Consider the following 18,190-nt stretch of genomic DNA (forward strand, 5'->3'; position numbering starts at 1 on the left):
GCACTGGCAGCCCCTGACGCGGGGCGGAGCGGGGTAGCGGGCCAGAGGGGCGGCACCGGCGCGGGTTTTAAAGCAGCTTTGCGCACCGGGAGGCGGAGCGCAGCGACCACATCCTGGACCCACAGTCCTGGCCCGGCCCAGCCCAGCCAGACCCAACCCAACCAGCATGTCTCAGGTGCCTGGGCAGCGACCGCCCTGAAGGATCCCTTAGGCTTTGAGGAGAAATCTCCAAACCCACGTCACCAGTTTGACAGCCTCGCACCAAATCAGAAGGTGGCGCTCGCCCTCCCCGCGGATTAGAACTCGCCTCTCCTTGCCCCTCCCTTCAGGCCCATTTAAAGCTCCCACCCACTTTACTGAAAAATTAAAAGTAGGCTCAGTGTCTGCAGCGCCTTCTTCCACTGCAAGATGGTAAGTGAGGAACTGGTATTTAGTCCGCTAGCAAAAATTGGAGACACTGAAAGCTAAGTTTTCATTGATAAATTCTTCCACTTCTTTATAACCTGCCAGTTAAAACAAGTCTTCTGTACTGTTGCATCCCATTTCTTCTCCCTCTTTCCTGCCTTTTGTCTTTCTCTCCCACCTCTCACCACGCCTCCCCCCCCATTTATCTACTTTTTCTTTCTCCCTCCTCCTTCCATTCCCTTAGTCACTTAAATATATACTTAATTTTTTCTCATCCTTTTATTCTAAGTTATTTTCGTTCTGTACTTTCCTCAACTTTTACTCCCTTTGCACCTGCTCTCGCCATTCCACCCTTTCCTCTAGATCATGCACATATTTGTAAACACTTGGACTTGGAGCAGTCTAGGGATATTTGGGGTGTGCTTTCTTCTCAAGTGTCAGTTGCACAATAGGTTATATGAAATAAATAATAACCTCAGAGAAAGAGTCTATACGCATGCTTTTAGAATAAAAGAAAGCAGTACTTAACAAAGTGTTGGCTGCGTTGAGACCAGTTCTTTGGTCTGCACTGTCCAAGCTAGACTTACTTCAAAATTGGATTTTTTTAAAACTTAATTTCCTGGAGTAGAAAGTGTAACTTAAAATTGAATTCTCTCTCCTCTCTCCTCTCTCCTCCCTCCTCTCTCTCTCATCCAAGAAAGTACTCAAATCAATGAAAGATCTATAGTGGTCAAAGGAGTTTGTCCAAAGCATGGGTCTGCTGAAATGAATGGCTTTTATCTGATTAAACATTGACAGATCATTAGGAATGGGTTAGTGTACAAATTAACCCAGGAAGGCTGCATGCATGCCTACACCTCCCTTGGCATTTGAAAAGATTGTGTATTTGAGATTTAGGGAGTTGAGACAGGAAAGTAATCACTGGCTTAGAACACAGTGAAGAATACATGCCAGGCAGTTAGTGGTGGCAAGATAACTTTGAAAGGGCAGTGAGACCTAGTGATGGAGGAAGCCAGAGCTTGCTGTTTTTGCTGATTAGATTGTTTCAGTTTTGATTATGTCTTTATGTGAAATGATTTTATGCTCTTGTGCTTGAAATTAGGGGCAAAAATTAAAAAAATCATTTACCTTTGAGATACACACACACACACACACACACACACACACACACACACACACACATACACACACAGACTTCACTTTGAGACCCACCAGTACTTAATGTCAGAAGAAGGGAGGGAAAAATGGGGCAAGTTTATAATTTAGAAACTAAAAAGATTATAAAATCAAGTTAGACTATATGTCATGTCATGTCCCTTCCCATTTTAGCAATCTGCAGTCTTCCATTCAGGGTTGTTAGAAGGAACCAGATAATTTTTATGTGTTTGAATCACTAAATACAATTCCTTTTGTTTGGAAACTGAATAAACTGATAAATGACTAAGCCACTGAAACAGAGACTACCCCTGGATATTTAGAAATTAGGTCAATTTATTAGTAGCCTGTTCTTTATTTTTATTTTTTAACATTAATATATTTTATTCTTTTTTCTTTTCATTTTAAATTTATGATTAATAGTAGATTACAATTAGCCTGTTTTTTCTTTAGAAGACCTAAGAAAAGTGCATGGTAAGCCAAGTCATTTATTTGCTTTTAATGAGTATAAATTGACTGGTCAAAAATAGTCTGGAATTTATATTTAACACCTTAGCTGTTTTTGATTCACTGCATGTAATTTCTTTCTCTCACTCCTTTTCTCCTCCAAATTCCTATCACCTCATCTGTTGCATCCCCCCCCCCATACTTAAATTCACAGAACACTGTTCTGCCTTGCCAAGACCAGTACTTTGTAGGAGGCCAGAGTTATAATTGCCCGTATTCCACTACAACGTCAGAAACCAGTGTTGACGTTTCCAGGGAGACTTGGGTCTCTTTCTGGGCTGCCAGTCTCCTGGACAACAGAGTTCCCCAACAAGCACCACAGGCACAGGGTAAGTTCTGCTCTTCTGCTTTCCTGGTAGACCTGGAGCTCTTTACTAGTACCCATAGTTGCAAAGCATCATGGATGGGGACTCTCTTGAAGAAGGGATAATATGGAAATTATAAGAAAGCCCATACACCTGCATTTTATGATCCAACTAACTTATGTTTCTGAAGTTGCCAAACAGTGAAAATGATACTCTTCCTTTTGCTTACTGAACAATATGTATTTTCCTTACACTTAAAAAGAGTTCTCGGAGGTTTCTAACTCACTGAGGGAATTTGGACCTGAGTCAAACTTTTAGAAATAACACTCTCAAAATGATTTTGAAGTCAAGATATTAGCTGGATTACTTCGTTTGAAATTCAGGAAAATTTCCCTGAGTATGAGAGAAAGTCAAGGAGAAATATTCAATATTTTTCTCACAGAGGAAATTTAATGAGCACACAGTAAGTGGAAAAATGTTTCATTTATTTTCCTTCAAAGAAGACTTCAACTTTGGAGAGATAGATATAGATACATGTTCCATATAAATTGATGGAGTAGTACATATTAATTTTTACTTGGGACTTAGTAAACAGCATTTATAGATATTACTGGCAATGGTATATCAGCACTGAGAAACTCTGGAAACTCAAGTGTCTAGAAAAAGTTCTTAGTCATCTCAGAACTGACTATCTATACTGTTCATTCTGCCACATGATTTTTTTTGTATTTAAATATACACAAGGAAACACTAAATACAAATATCAAAATTCTAAACACATTTATGCCATGCAAATAGTTGTTCAGTTTTAACTTGATACATTAAGTACCAGAATATCTAAAAACATGAAACCAAATCTTATATACAATTGTACACCTATCTGTTTACTTATCATTCCTATTTAATAAAATTATTTCAATAATATTCAGTAATAGTTATTTAATAAAATTATTTCAGTAATGGTTTAATTAGAGGAGTGTACATGTTAGAAATGTATTAGGTAAAGAAAATAAAGTAAAAGTACATTGTTTTGGTATGTCAATGCATAGTTTTCTGTTGGTAGTTATAGCTTGCTCTCAAGTATGGAATAACCTCTTATAAAAGACATGAAAATGATAGCATTTGAAATATGTGAATTTGTTGTATAGTCTTGAAATGTTTACCAAGATCTTCAGGGAAGTGAGGTCCAAAATATTTTAAAGTAGAGAGTGCTGCAACTAGAATTCAGAGTAAATATTTTCCCACTAGATTCAACTGAAAAGCAGACAGATATTTTTATTTGGAAAAAAAAAAGTAGCATCACATATCCAGACTTGATTCAAGAGTCAAACACTATATTCTTAATCATTGATGCTTAGAAAGTAAGATTAAGAATTTGAAAAATAATGAAATTGCACTGTTATATACAGTGGAAGAATATATCAGAGTGAATTTATAATGCACACATAACTCTGCAGGTTTAATCAACAATAATATACCATGGGAAATTATGGTCTATTAGTTCCTGAAAATTTATCCTTGCATTTTCTCTGATATATAATCTTTGTAGTCATATTTATCTTTCACAACATGCTTGTCTTATCTGAAAACTTTAAATACTTTTCCTATGTGAAGGCAATCATTGTTTTAGAAATACATTAAACTTTTAAAAATCTTTTGAGGTTGAATTCTTTATTGTAAAGTAACTACAAGTCTGTTTTCTCCATTATCTACTTGGTGTTTTCACAAAGAATCATTCAATGACTCAGATTTCCCTGTTCCTAATTCATGTTCATGGGAAGAAGCTCAACTTTCTTCTCAGCTCTACCGAAATAAGCAGGTATGTGTAGATAATCTCAATGCTGAGGTAAACTGTGTTTCAGGTAGTTAATCCTAAATGTTGTCTGTAATGTCACAACAATTTATTTTATTTTATTTATTTATTCCCTTTGTTGTCCTTGTTGTTTTATTGTTGTAGTTATTATTGTTGTTGTTATTGATGTTGCTGTTGTTGGATTGGACAGAGAGAAATGGAGAGAGGAGGGGAAGACAGAGACGGGGAGAGAAAGACACCTGCAGACCAGCTTCACTGCTGGTGAAGCAACCCCCTGCAGGTGGGGAGCTGAGGGTTCGAACTGGGATCCTTATGCTGGTCCTTGTGCTCTGCACCACTTGTGCTTAACCTGCTGCACTTAACCCGCTGTGCTACCGCACAACTCCCACACAGCAATTTTTATATTAAATACAAATACTGTCTTTCAGCTTAGAACCAAAGAGAATATGTGCCCATAGAATGATCAACATGAAGTGACCCATGCTAAGGAAAAATAGTGAAACAAAAGCACAATGACAGCAGAAACCTTCCAGGAAGGTCAGCAGCCATGCCCTAACTTTACACAGTTGAGCTTCATGTCCCTTGTATTCTCTTTTCTTTGAACTACTTAAGTAGAATTGCAACTCCTACCTTACATGAATGTTGAGAAGATCAAATGAGCTAATGAGTATGATTGAAATCTTAAATCATTATATAGCTCGTCACTTCGAGAAAGATGATGATTAGTGTCTTGGGACAATGTGAATTGGGTAAAGTGCCAGATTTGCATGCATGAGGTCTTGTGGTTACTCCCAGCACTATACATGCCCGGATGATGATCTGGCTTACTTTCTCTCAAATGAATAAATAAGGGAATTGGGCTGTAGCACAGCGGGTTAAATGCAGGTGATGCAAAGCACAAGGAGCAGCGTGAGGGTCCCGGTTCGAGCCCTGGCTCCCCATCTGCAGGGAAGTCGCTTTGCAAGTGGTGAAGCAGGTCTGCAGGTGTCTTTCTCTCCCTCTCTCGGTCTTCCCCCTCCTCTCTCCATTTCTCTCTGTCCTATCCAACAACAATAATAACTACAACAATAAAACAACAAGGGCAACAAAAGGGAATACATAAATAAAATAAAATGAATAAATAAAATATTTTTAAAAGATGATGTTTAAAGGGGTTGAGTGGTGGTACACCTGGTTGAGTGCATGTTATAATGCACAGAGACCCAGGTTCAAACCCCCAGTCCCCACCTTCGGGGGAAAGCTTTGCTAGTGGTGAAACAGTGCTGCAGGTCTCTCTCTCTCTCTCTCTCTCTCTCTCTCTCTATCTCTATCTCTCTCTCTCTTCCCCTCTATCTCCCCCTTCCCTCTCAATTTCTGGCTGTCTATATCCAACAAATGATTAAATATTAAAAAATATTTCTAAAAAGATGATGTTTATAAAATGTTACAAAGATTTCATCTCCTGGTGTCTGTTTTTTGTTGTTTTTCAGAAAGTAATTTCATCAACTGATCATATAAAAAGATCACTTTGAGGCTGAAGAAAGCCAGCTTACTTCTTTCTTGTTCTCTTTTAATGCGCAAGGAAGGAGTAAAGCAAAACATTTCTAAATACCTTTTTCTATATTTAAACAGTTGCATACTGGTCATTTCCCTCAATATCTTCCCGATTCCCTTGCGGTTATATTTTTGAAAGTCATATAATCTCTTCAAACACTTTGTGATGAATTAAAATATTTAGAGCACAAAATTGAACAATCAGGTGGTATCTGGGTGTAGATTGAAGTTGGGCCTCTGGGGAACAAGGGCTCCCTGAGGTTGAATTCATAAAACAAACAAAAAAATAATCTGGTTTAAGTAGGTAAGGCTCTGTGGCATTATTATAAGGTTACAAAGTCAATATAGTGGAGCAGCCTTCACTATTGTCTGCTTTTTGTAGCTCCAAGATACTCTGGTGCAGAAGGAAGAAGAACTTGCTAGGTTACATGAAGAGAATAATCATCTCAGACAATACCTGAATTCTGCTTTAGTAAAATGTCTTGAAGAAAAGGCCAAGGTATGTAAGTTTTCCTTTTAAAAGGAAAGAGCAGTCATATAAGAAAGGAGACCATTTGGGTCAAATTCCTTGATTATATCTAGGAAATGTACTAAATGATGTGTCTTTATGAATTTAAAAAATTTATTTTTCTATTTTTTCATTTGATAGGACAGAGAGAAATTGAGAGGGAAAGGGGATAGATGGAGAGAGAAAGACAACAGGAGACCTGCTTCACTGCACAGGAAGTTTGCCCCTGCAGGTGGGGAGAAGCTTGAATTCAAGTCCTTGTGCATGGTGATATGTGTGCTCAACTGGGTCCTCCATTTCCTGTCCCCAATAGTGTGCCGTAGTGATATGATTATAAGATAGATACTTCTCGAAGAAATATAGAACTTTCTAAAGGATGCTTGTGTATCATTTCTCTGGAATATCTAGATTGCAGATTTTAACCATATGTTATTACAAAAGGTATTGTATAAGTAGCAAAAGCCAGCATTACTGATTTGAGAGGTAAAGCAAAGGTAAAGTTAAATAGATGGAACACAAGAGTGGAAATTAGATCTGAGAGACACTCCCTTATTTTAAGTGTCTGTTTGTCTTTTGGAAAATCACTTTCTTAGGACCTCTATTATCTTCATCTGTGAATTAGTGGGTTTGAAGAGCTTTCAGATAATCTAGCCCATTCCAAAATCTTATAAAATGAATGGAACTGTAATCTCTTGATTGACAATCATATCTCACCAATCATTTTTTATATAATTGCCATATATCACTATATTAGTTTTAAACATCATTATTGAATATATGTGTAGACTGTAAAATGATCACCACAATAAATCTTATTCAACATTATTTTTTTTCACTTAAAAAAAGATTTATGTATTTTCATGAGTGATAGAAGCTTGAACATTGCTCAGCTCTGGCATATGGTGGTACCAGGTATTGAACCTGGGACTTCTTGGACCTCAGGTATGAAAGTTTAGTATGCTTCTAGTTCACTCTCCTCCCTAACCTTAAATTTAACATCTTTACAAGAGCATTTTCCTTACACTTTAAATATGATTTTCTTTATGATAAAAAGAAAGAGAATGGGAGCACAACTTTGGTATATTTAGAGCTCCGGTGGGTATAGACACCAGGTTTATTTACACATGCAAGTCCTGCACTCTACTTCTGAGCCACCTCTGGGGAGGTTGCTAATGTTTTCCATGACAGTTGTTGTCACACGGGTACAGTATCTCATCTCACCATGATAGGTGTCTGCAAAACACTTTCACCCCCAGTATAGGTTCTTTTCCACCTTCATCCACCAGGAGTACTATTTCCTTTAATATATATAATTTCATTTTAATGAAAGAGAGACCAAAGCACTGCTGAGCTCTGGTTTATGGGGACTGACATTGAGACTTTGGAATATCAGGCATGGAAATCTTTTTTGTATAACCATTATGCTTTATCCCCTACTGGAGTATATTATCTCTGGACCCCAAATGGTGGCTCATTGGTAGAGCTTATGCCCTGCATGCCTCTGAGTCTCTGGGTTCCATCCCTGAACACTAACTATGTGCTCTGACCTCTCTTTATCTTCCCTCAATAAGAAAAAGAAATAAATAGAAGGCTTTGAAAAATAAAATGTACTAATTCTAAAACATGGATATCTGGCTCACCCATAATCTCTTCTTTTTCTTAGGTTTTATATATGTGTTTTGTTATGTGCTTGCACTCTGTTGTCACTATCATTACTGTATTTTAGTATAGATCTTTAACTTACATCTAAGTAAGCTACACTGGTTGATATTATTTACTCTAAGTTACTAGTACTACTTAATATTCTTATCACTTAAAGAAGCATGGACACCATGTTTAATTCCCTCACAATTCAGATAGGGTTGTTTACTAGAGTAAACCAATTCAGAGTTTGTAGCCTGGTCTTCTAACTAGTCATCTTTCTATGAAAAATAATGGTATGATATGGTAAAGTTAATTAAGTGTTTTTTTCCCCTCTCTATGATTTTTCATGGCTTAAAATAATATGATGCCTGTCACATGGGAATCATATCAAAGTTCACAAAGTAAGAGGAATCAGTGTCACAGAGTGTTTTCATCAGTGATTCTAGATTCATATGGTTTGAGTTTTCATCTAGGCTGTACGATCCTTATGAAGTCACTCATATGTTTATATCTCAGTTTCCATATGAAAGGAAATTTTGATAATATGTATAAAATTAGTTCATCTGTGTAACCAAGGTTTATTCCATGATAGTTGCTATATTTTCATTATAGTAGTAATAATGTTCTCCTTTAATTAACAATTGAGATACATTATTTACTCCTTCGAATTTTTAAATAGCTGGCAAAATTTTTTTGAATTAGGGTTTCATAGATTAAGTTTTATTTGTATGTTACAAATATGTTGAATTTTAGATTAGCATGGAAGTTAACTCAGTCAGCTTTACCTTTGTGTGTATGTGTGGTATTGCACAATCTATCAAATTTCCTAAATAATTAAGGTGACTATTAAAAAGGCTGGGGAGATAGCAGAATGGTTATGCAAGAGACTTATGCCTGAGTCTCTGAGATCCCACGTTTAATCCCCAGCACCACCATAAACTAAGACTAAGCAGTACTCTGGTCCCTCTAACTGTATATTTCTGTATCTCTCTTCATGAACATCAGATAATCTCACTTAGATTGAACTTTAAAATGCAGGATAGCAAGGGAGAGTGCAAAGTTAAACTTGCCTGGGTTTGGTATATTGCATCAGAACACGGGAATCTGGCAAGGGAAGAAGGGACAGGTTTGGTGGGTGGACTGTGATGGTAGAAAAGGACCTGTGTTGTGGGTGAGAGTGTTTTACAGACTTCTCTTATAAGAGAGTGATGTGGAAATAGAAATGGCACAAGAACTAATTAGCTAAACCTAAAATTAACAAATAAATAAATAATATATTTTTGAAAGATAACTTAAATATTTGAAAGAGGTGCAATTATTTTTTAAAACATTTTCTTTTTTATACTTTATTTAGTTTATTTTAATAAGGAAGATAGAGAAGTTCATATAGTGAGAGATCCCAGAGCACTGCATAGCTCTGGCTTGTGGTGGTGCTGGTAGTTGAACCTGAGACCTCAGAGCCTCAGATATGAAAGTCTTTTGCATAGGAGCTATGCCACTTCCCCAACCTGATGTGATTGTTATTACAGTCTTTTTTTTTCATTTTGTTAGATAGAGACAGATAGAAATTGAGAGAGAGTGGTAACACTGCTTCACCATTCATCAAGTTTTCTCCTGCAGGTGGGAAGGAAGTCTTGAACCTGAGTCCCTTGGCATAGTAGTATGTGTGCTCACACAGCCCCCTGGGAGGTATAGTTGTACAGATGTAAAGAAGTTGAATTTGGTTGATTATCTGACTGTTTATGTTTTCAAATTTTACTTCTTTAGAAATTTCTGTCATCAGATGAGTTCTCCAAAGCATGTGGAAAAATTAGAAAGGGAAAGAGGAAACCCAGAGAGCAAGGATGTCTTCTTCCTGAGACTCCCCATCACAAAACTGCCAAAAGAAACCTCTTGAGTGAATTTTCTAATTGTGAGGAACAAGCTGGACCCTCTGTGGATCCCTGGGTTCTTCAAACACTTGGGTTAAAAGACCTCAATACTATCGATGACACCTTCTCAGCTAACTACAGTGCCCTCTCCTCTCAGCCCAGAAACCTCAGCAGCACATTTCCTCAGTTTCCAGGGGATCCAGTTGGTTATGAAAATGGGCCCAGGAAGAATCTCCTAATTGACTGTGGAAGTGACAGTACAACTGCCTCAGAGAACACTGCCAAGCACAGGGAAGACTGTCATTTCCTTTCTCAAATGTTAAATACTGCAGGGGGGCTACGAACTGTTCCTTTCTATAATTCTGATGTCTCCCCCAATAAAACAGAGATGGCTTTTTCCACATCTCTGAGCCCTCACTGTAATGTGAAAACTCATTCCTTCCATCAGGGACAAGCCTTTGTTTGCAGAGTTGAGGAGGGAGGATGGAAGTTTACGTGGGTCCCTAAGCAGTCATCTTAGTTAACTTCTTTTCTTTCACAAAGAACTGCCCACAAACACTGTTTACAAAGAACTCTCTTGCACTGGAACTTGACTTCTTGTAATACAGAAACTGTTGTCCAGTCTGTCTCCTGCCACTTTAAATGTCATTCAAAATTACCCACTTAAATCTGCAGGGAATGGCTTCCAAGAATCCATAATGAAACATGCCTGCTCTTCTTTCACCTGGATTTGATTGTTTACACACCAACACCTGCTGTTGACTTCATCCCGTTGCTCTCTGTTTAAAAAGGTATTTTCCAACTGCCTGTATCTTCCCTTGAGACTAACTAGCTACTGTTCCAATTATAACAATCATAAAACCTTTATTTCTTAACCATTAAGCAGCTTAAATATTCAGTTTCACCCCCGTTACTTCTATTCCCTTTATCTCCTGCTCCTAATAATTCTTAAAACTGAAATTTGCCTGTAGAATAAGTACTATTATTGTTTCAGATATCTCCTATTAAATATTCAGATAACTGGAGGGAAATTGGAAATGGGTACTTTAGCTAGCCATCACATCTGAAAATAGAATGTGTCATCTGAAGACATAAAGTGAATAGTGTTGTATGTAAGGCAGGTCAGTAGAGTGTATGTGCAAATGGCATAGACAAATTTCTTGATTGAGTCACATCAGTGAAAGAGAAAAATCCCAGTTTCATGGAGAAATTGACTTACCATGGGACATGTTGAAGTACTTTACCAACTTGCTGTCCTCTAAATCTGTCAACAGCATTGCCTAGCAACAGAATAATGAGAACAAATTATTACATTACTTCAAAAATGCCCCATGGTTTATCAGTTTCTATATAAAACTAGAATTTTTCTCTTTAGCTGATAAGACTCAGACAAGGGTAGTAATGTTAATAGAACAATTATTATCCTAAATTACCTACATGCTTGCAAATGTCTTTTCCTGAGAATATAATCTAGTCTAGCACTGCCCTTGTCTCCTTCATTCTTTTCATCATTTATCAATGCATTTTTTATTTATCAACCAATCCAAAATACTTTTATAACATATAAACACTGTACTATTGTGTAATGATAAGTTGACACAATAGGCTCATAAGATTTTATGCTATTTACTGTCTGTTATCTTGAAGAAAAAAAAAGAAGAAAATTACTTCCCTGGTGTGAAGATTCAATTTCCCTAGGCACAGAATTTAAAAGTTGGACCAGATAATTTCTAATATCCTATAATGTAAGACCGGGTACCATCAGATTTATTCTAGCACTGCCATTCTAGCTTATCATTCTCTTTGTTTTTGATAGGCACTGCAAGTAGCACACTTAGCAACCTTTATCTGTACCTTAAAATGTGAGCCACTTGTAGTTAACACTAGAGTTTATTTCTCTTACTACAGTATTCTTTTTCTGGTCCAAACCCATTTGCAGGTCAATTCAGTCTTACTGTGAAGGTACTATGTAACTGAAAGTAATGATTTAATTTAAATGACCCCCAAATTTATGCAAATGTTCACATCAAAGATTTTTTTTCTAAATAAAAAAAGATACAGCTTAGTGTTAATTCTAGTTCTCTTTTAAAAACTGTCAAGTTCCCTATCCTTCCCAAAATAATTGATATATATCATAGGTTTGTGGATGTGTGGATTAGTAAATGATAAATCTGCCATATTGAATCTGAAACACAATTTTATCCACCTTTAAATAAGTGAGTGCATGATTTTACTGCTTGAAATTTTTCTTATTTTTCTGTTTTGTTTTTGTAAAGTAAGCAAATAATTGTTCTTACAAAATTTTCTTACCAATCAGTTGTCTTTATAATTTATGGACAATTCAATATATTAATATTATTTTGAATAGTTTATGAGTTGGAGTGAGATAGAATACATTCTATTTTTTAAAAATACATACAAAAAGTGCTTTTTTTGTACTCTAGTATTTGTGGCCTAGTGATTTAAACTTACCTTTTTTATGATACACTTAAGAGTTAGAATTAATTGTATTCTAATGCATTTGGAACCAAGAAAGCCCTATAATTGTTTTGAAAATCCAAATAATCAATCTGTAAAATAAAATTAATCAACAAATATTAATTTTGTACTTTATTTGCCTTATCATGCACTATGCACTATGATAAAACTCTCAAGCTAAGCATAATGCAGTTGATAAATTAAACAAAGCCACATAAAATGTGTGTAATAATAATCTTAGCATGGTTTACAGAAATAAAAAGCACAGTTGCAGTAAATTTTGATGACCTCTGATTTATGCAGTGGATAGAAATATAGAAGTGTTTTTCCACTTCATATAATCATATTTGCAGAATTTGATACTCATTTCAGTAATATACAGGAAATGATTTTCTTGATGTTTCAAAAATTGAAACTTTCTCTCACCTGTGTATATGATTTAACTTTTAGGATGTTGCCATGACCTTCCCATAAACTACAGTTAATATTTTACTAATTCAGTGTGAGAAATAAAAACTGAATATGTTTGTGATGAATCTTTTTATATTGTGCATACCATTGTTATAATAATGGGTTTTCTTCTCATAGGATTTAATGATAATCTTGCTGATTTGCACTTCTTTTGTATGATGTATGTGGATAGAATAATATGTTTTGACTTTAGACTTTCGAGGTTCTTTCCTTTTTCCAGAATATATTAATGAGGCAGTCAGATGTTAAGTGGTCTAAAGAATCAAGTGTTTTGTGAGTAATTGTGTAAAACTTAGAATCCCATATTGAAATTTTGAGATTTGATGGCATTTCCAGTGTCCTCTGCCTGTCTGATTATAAATTACACTATCTCACTACTCTCTAAAAATGACAACTGGAAGACCTCACTTACACAAGTGACCTTGAGTTAAATAAGACTGCAGCAATACTAAACTGTAATATTGAGAACATTAAAGAAAAGAAATTATATCAACCAGTAGAAGAGATTTATCTTAACTGTCTCTAAGAAAATGGCAGCATTTTTGAAGCTTTTTTATCTTTATTTATTAGATAGAGACAGCCATAAATTGAGAGTATAGAGGGGTGACAGAGAGGAAGAGAGACAGAAAGACACCTACAGCCCTGCTTCACCACTGATGAAGTTTTCCCCCTACAGGTGGGGACTGGGGGCTGGAACCTGGGTCCTTGTACACTTGTTAACGTGTGCTCAACTAGGTATGAAATGACAGCATTTTTTAAAAGTATGATTTCAACTACCAACTTATATGCAAGGAAAGTTCATTGATATGGCCAGTGATCATTTTTATAGTTTCTTCTATGGAATTGAGATGCACAATTTTGTATCTTTTTCAGTTTATCAAAACATTTATAAACAATAAAGAAACCATTTATTCTTTATTTTTCATTAAAATAAGAAACGTGAAGCTTATAAACCAGTTGGTATAGTTACATTTCTTAACATATTTGTTACACTTCATCTATACATAGTTACATTTCTTAACATATTTGTTATACTTCATCTATACATAGTTACATTTCTTAACATATTTGTTATACTTCATCTATACATCTTTTGTTACACGAACATTCCCACACATGCAGTTTATTAGACTGACACTGGATATTTTATAAATGTAAAATTTAACACTTAATATTTTAAATATTCTTTGTGATTTTAAGAAGTTTCAATTATATGTAAGCATAATTTTATAATTTTTGCCTAATAAATAAATAAATAAATGATAAAATATATTTAGTATTACTTTCTTTACTTATTTTAAAAACACTTGCTTTTGTGAATGGGATATATAAGGAAAAATGTGTTATATTTATTTCTGCATAAATTTTGTGTGATGGAGAAAATAAATATTTCAATTTCAAGTAGTTGCATGATTAATAATTGAGACATTTAATTTATATATACAGCCTATGTCAAGCTATGCAGAAAATATGAAAATGAGATATGTATTTAAATTAATTTGGTTGATTGTGAGGAAAAGAGCTTAAATACATCTAATCAAACCAATAGAATAATTAGCTCTCACAGTTGAAAAGGTTTATGTTTCAAATATTGCTTATTCAATAATATTCAGAATCTATGTGGGATTTCAAGAAAGATTGATTAGTAATAATTCTGAATGGTGTTAAGACTGCTCATAGCACAGTAGATTAATAGATGTAATGATAGAATAGGAAATGTAAACTTGAGAAGCCGCACTACATATATCTCATATGATATTCTCTATTTTTGTGCCATTCACTCTGCTTTTCATTCTTATAATTCCCTCAAAATGAAATAGAAGTATTAGTTAAATGTTCACAATTGTTCTCAGTTGCACCATGTGAAATTATCGAAATAAACTGGTGGCTAAGTTGATGCATTTCCAGAGATGAGGTCAGCACGAAGTCGTCTCCAGATGATTCCATCTCACTGGCAGGCAGGGTTGGTGCAATACTTTGTCTCAGGTGTGCCGCCTTGACTCTGATTCCATGCTGATCAGGTGCCCATTCCTGAGTCACCTCTCCTGGGCACCCAGCTACAGAGAGAAGGGACTTGAAACCCAGAGCTGGAGGATACTCCAGCCCTATCCATGGAGTTGTGGTCACTGGACTCCTGGGACAGTGCCAGGTCAGCTTGACATATATGTCTCCTTGACCTGGGTAGCAAACTGGGTAGAATTAGTTCTGAAATTGTATCATCTGGGGTGACAACTGGGGTGTCTACCTTCCTTCCTGTGTCTGCTCTTTCCTGAGGTCCATCCTGTTCAGAAATCCTAGGATTTATATCTTTAGCCTTTACCTCCCACCTACTATGCCCTTTCTGGGATTTTCCTTTTTCACTTAGCACAACTTTCCAACTTTCTCTATATCAGGAGAGACAGAGAGAAACAAAAAACAATAGAGCTAAAGTTTCCCTTAATGTGTTGGGGACCAAGCTCTAGTCTTGGTCACATTGATGGCAAAGCAGGTTGCTCCCAGGTAACTATCTAGATAGCGGAACTTATAACACTACATAGGTTTCAGGCAAATAACATTATTTGATGTTGACAAATCCTACATTATGTTCACCACTAAAATTCTAGTTTATACCTACTATCATACAGTTGAGCTCCTTTAACTTACCTACTCCCTAGGCTTCTTCTCTGATAAGCACTATTGTGTTCTAATAATCTAAAATGGCTTATCTTTCCTGCTTTGCTTTGTTCATTCATTTGTAGTGTTATCTTAAACTCAATGAGAAAATTTGGCATTTGTTTTTCCCATCTGAATTCCTTACCTTAGCATAATATTCTTCAGGTTCAAACACGTGACTGCAAATGCCAGATTTCACCTTCTCACACCTATCTTAAAATTCATTTTCCTAAATGTGTGCAAGTCATTCAGACTGGTTCTCACAATCACTCTTAGTACGGCTTGTATGCAGAATTTTATGCTGATTGCAGTGAAGACTCAAAAAATTACTATAGTGATTATTCATTTCCAAGAAGAATCAGATTTTAGGATAAAATATTGATATCTAGAGATTTAAAGAGCATAGGTAGCAGACCTCTTTTGGTAATTAAACAGAAACAAGTGCCTCTGATCTTTGAGAAGATTAAATTTTGAAATTTGAAATTAAATCTTTTCCAGGACAGTAGAGACAGAGACAGGTTGTTTTGTTTTTTCTTCTTTTTTCTTTTTTATATTTATTTTCTCTTTTGTTGCCCTTGTTTTTCATTGTTGTTGTAGTTGTTGTTGTTATTGATGTCATCATTGTTAGATAGGACAGAGAGAAAGGGAGAGAGGAGGGGAAGACAGAGGGGGAGAGAAAGACAGACACCTGCAGACTGCTTCACCGCCTGTGAAGCGACTCCCCTGCAGGTGGGGATCCTTATGCTGGTCCTTATGCTTTGAGCCACGTGCATTTAACCCGCTGCGCTACCGCTTGACTCCCGAGACAGGCTGTTTTTATGCAGCTTGAAGAAAAATACAGAAGTTACAGAAAATGTAAAGACAAAAAGAGACTTTGTTAAGGGCTGAGAAGATAATATAATGGTTATACAAAGAACCTCCCAATAAAATATCTCTACTTTTTAGCTCTGTGTGTCAAACAGTTGAATTTTTTCATTGATACACATAATAATGACTACTCACAGTGGGGCTGGGCAGTGGTCCACCTGTTTGAGCTCACACATTATCATGTGTGAGGGCTTGGTTGGAGTCTCCGTCCCCTCACTCCGTACCTGCAGGGCAAAATCTTCAAGAGCAGTGAAGCAGGTCTGCAGATGTCTTCCCCCCCACCATCATCAAATATCTCTATCTCCCTGCCATCTTAATTTCTCCTTGTCTCATCCAGTAAAATAGGAAGAAAAATAAAAATGGAAAAAATGGCTTTGGGAGTGGTGGACTTGTAGAGGCAGCACTGAGCCCCAGTAATAAACCAATTGGCAATAAGAAAAAGAATATATATATATTTTAGAACCATATATATATATGGTTTTAGAACCAAACAACCGCAAAACCTACCTGAGATAAGCAGATTCGAACCTTCCCTAAGAGACTTTTTATTTAACCTCAGATGAAATTAGTTTCTTATGAAAACTTCTTCCAAAGAATCCTAAATATTTTTGTGGCAATTATTAGAGTTTATAATGATAAGCCTATTAATATCTATTACCCATATGAGTCTTGGAGGTCAAGTAAGTTCCCAATATTATTCATATTTATTTGGCCCAGGTCCTAGATATAGTACTATTGAACAAATATGTTATTACTATGTGAATCAATCAACTTGTCTCAAAGATTTCCTCTCCATTAAAATTCTTTGTAATCACCTGCTTTGAAGTACTTCAAGATCTGCTATTTTCATCATCAAGAAAATAAAACCTTACCTATATTCATCCATGAGTTATATACAGAACAGAAAATGTTGACTTAATTGTACTTTTTAAAAATAAAAATTAAGAAGTTAAAGCCCTTGAAACTAAGCAAAAATATTTTCCTTGCATTTTTATCATGCCATGTAGTAATAGTGTTAGTCTTATTTCATAAAAAAAAATCTGAGCTAAATAAGCCTACCTATACATATAGTATGTTGACTAATCTTTTGGTGGTGTTGGCTGACATTTCAAAGCTTTTATCAACTTATAAATCAGAAGGGCACATGTGACTCTTCTTGTAAGAATAAAATCGTGGGGAGAGCTACAAATGACATCTCAAGACATGATAATAGAGTAGGAATGGTCAAGTATTCTAAGGTAGAGGTCACTTTGATGTCACTATACAGAAAATAAATAGGAAAGTCAAGTGACCCGGAGAATTTCTATCTCCTTAAGTGATTCTGCACTCTTTTTCTTTTGTGTTTTTTGAGCTACTGTGAATGTCTTTGGAATGTACTGTTCATTTCAGCATGGATGCACTCAGCAGTTTGTGGCCTGCTGGGTTGTTTTACTTCACTACTGGGTCAAGCTTGCCAGATTTTGTTAAGAAATAACAGGAGGTCATAGACAATGTCAAGAAAATTCTGGCATAGTTAGGGAAATAGGTATTGTATTAGTTGCAGTGAATTCAGACCTACTGATGGTAGGATTAATGAAATCCAGGCCTGGCACTCTTTATAGCCCGATGGAGCTTACAATAAGAATTGCCTATATATGAGAGGGACTCAGCAAGCTCTCTGGCCCTTGGCCTGCTTGATCAAGTCATACTGGCTTCTGGACACTTGGGAAGCAAGTGTAGGCCTCCTAAAATATCTCTCTACAAGAGGAGTACAGATAGAATAGAGAAAGAAAATTAAGCAGAATTGAAAGAGAATATAGTAGGTGGAGTGGAAGAGAGGTGAGAAGGGCTAGAGGGAAAGAAGGAGGGATTTGCAGAAGGAAAGAAGACAATATAGACAGAATTGCATAAAATGCTTCTCTTCAGCAATTTCAAACTGAATTAAAAAATCTATAGTAGCAACACTATATAAACTGGTTTATTGTCATCTATCTACTGAAAT

General features: G+C 35.9%; 1 protein-coding gene across 1 annotated transcript; it reads left to right on the plus strand.

The window, feature by feature from the left end:
- Positions 1–2,143: 2,143 nt before the first annotated feature.
- On the plus strand, positions 2,144–10,777 carry GMNC (geminin coiled-coil domain containing; the record flags this gene model as incomplete). The annotated part of the gene is made up of 4 exons (XM_007525675.2): positions 2,144–2,396; positions 4,103–4,191; positions 6,101–6,217; positions 9,638–10,777. Coding segments are annotated over 4 exons (1,083 nt in total), but the record flags the coding sequence as incomplete, so codon positions are not given.
- Positions 10,778–18,190: the final 7,413 nt, after the last annotated feature.

This window comes from Erinaceus europaeus, chromosome 9, assembly GCF_950295315.1.
Source record: "Erinaceus europaeus chromosome 9, mEriEur2.1, whole genome shotgun sequence".
NCBI classification, from domain to species: Eukaryota; Metazoa; Chordata; class Mammalia; order Eulipotyphla; family Erinaceidae; genus Erinaceus; species Erinaceus europaeus.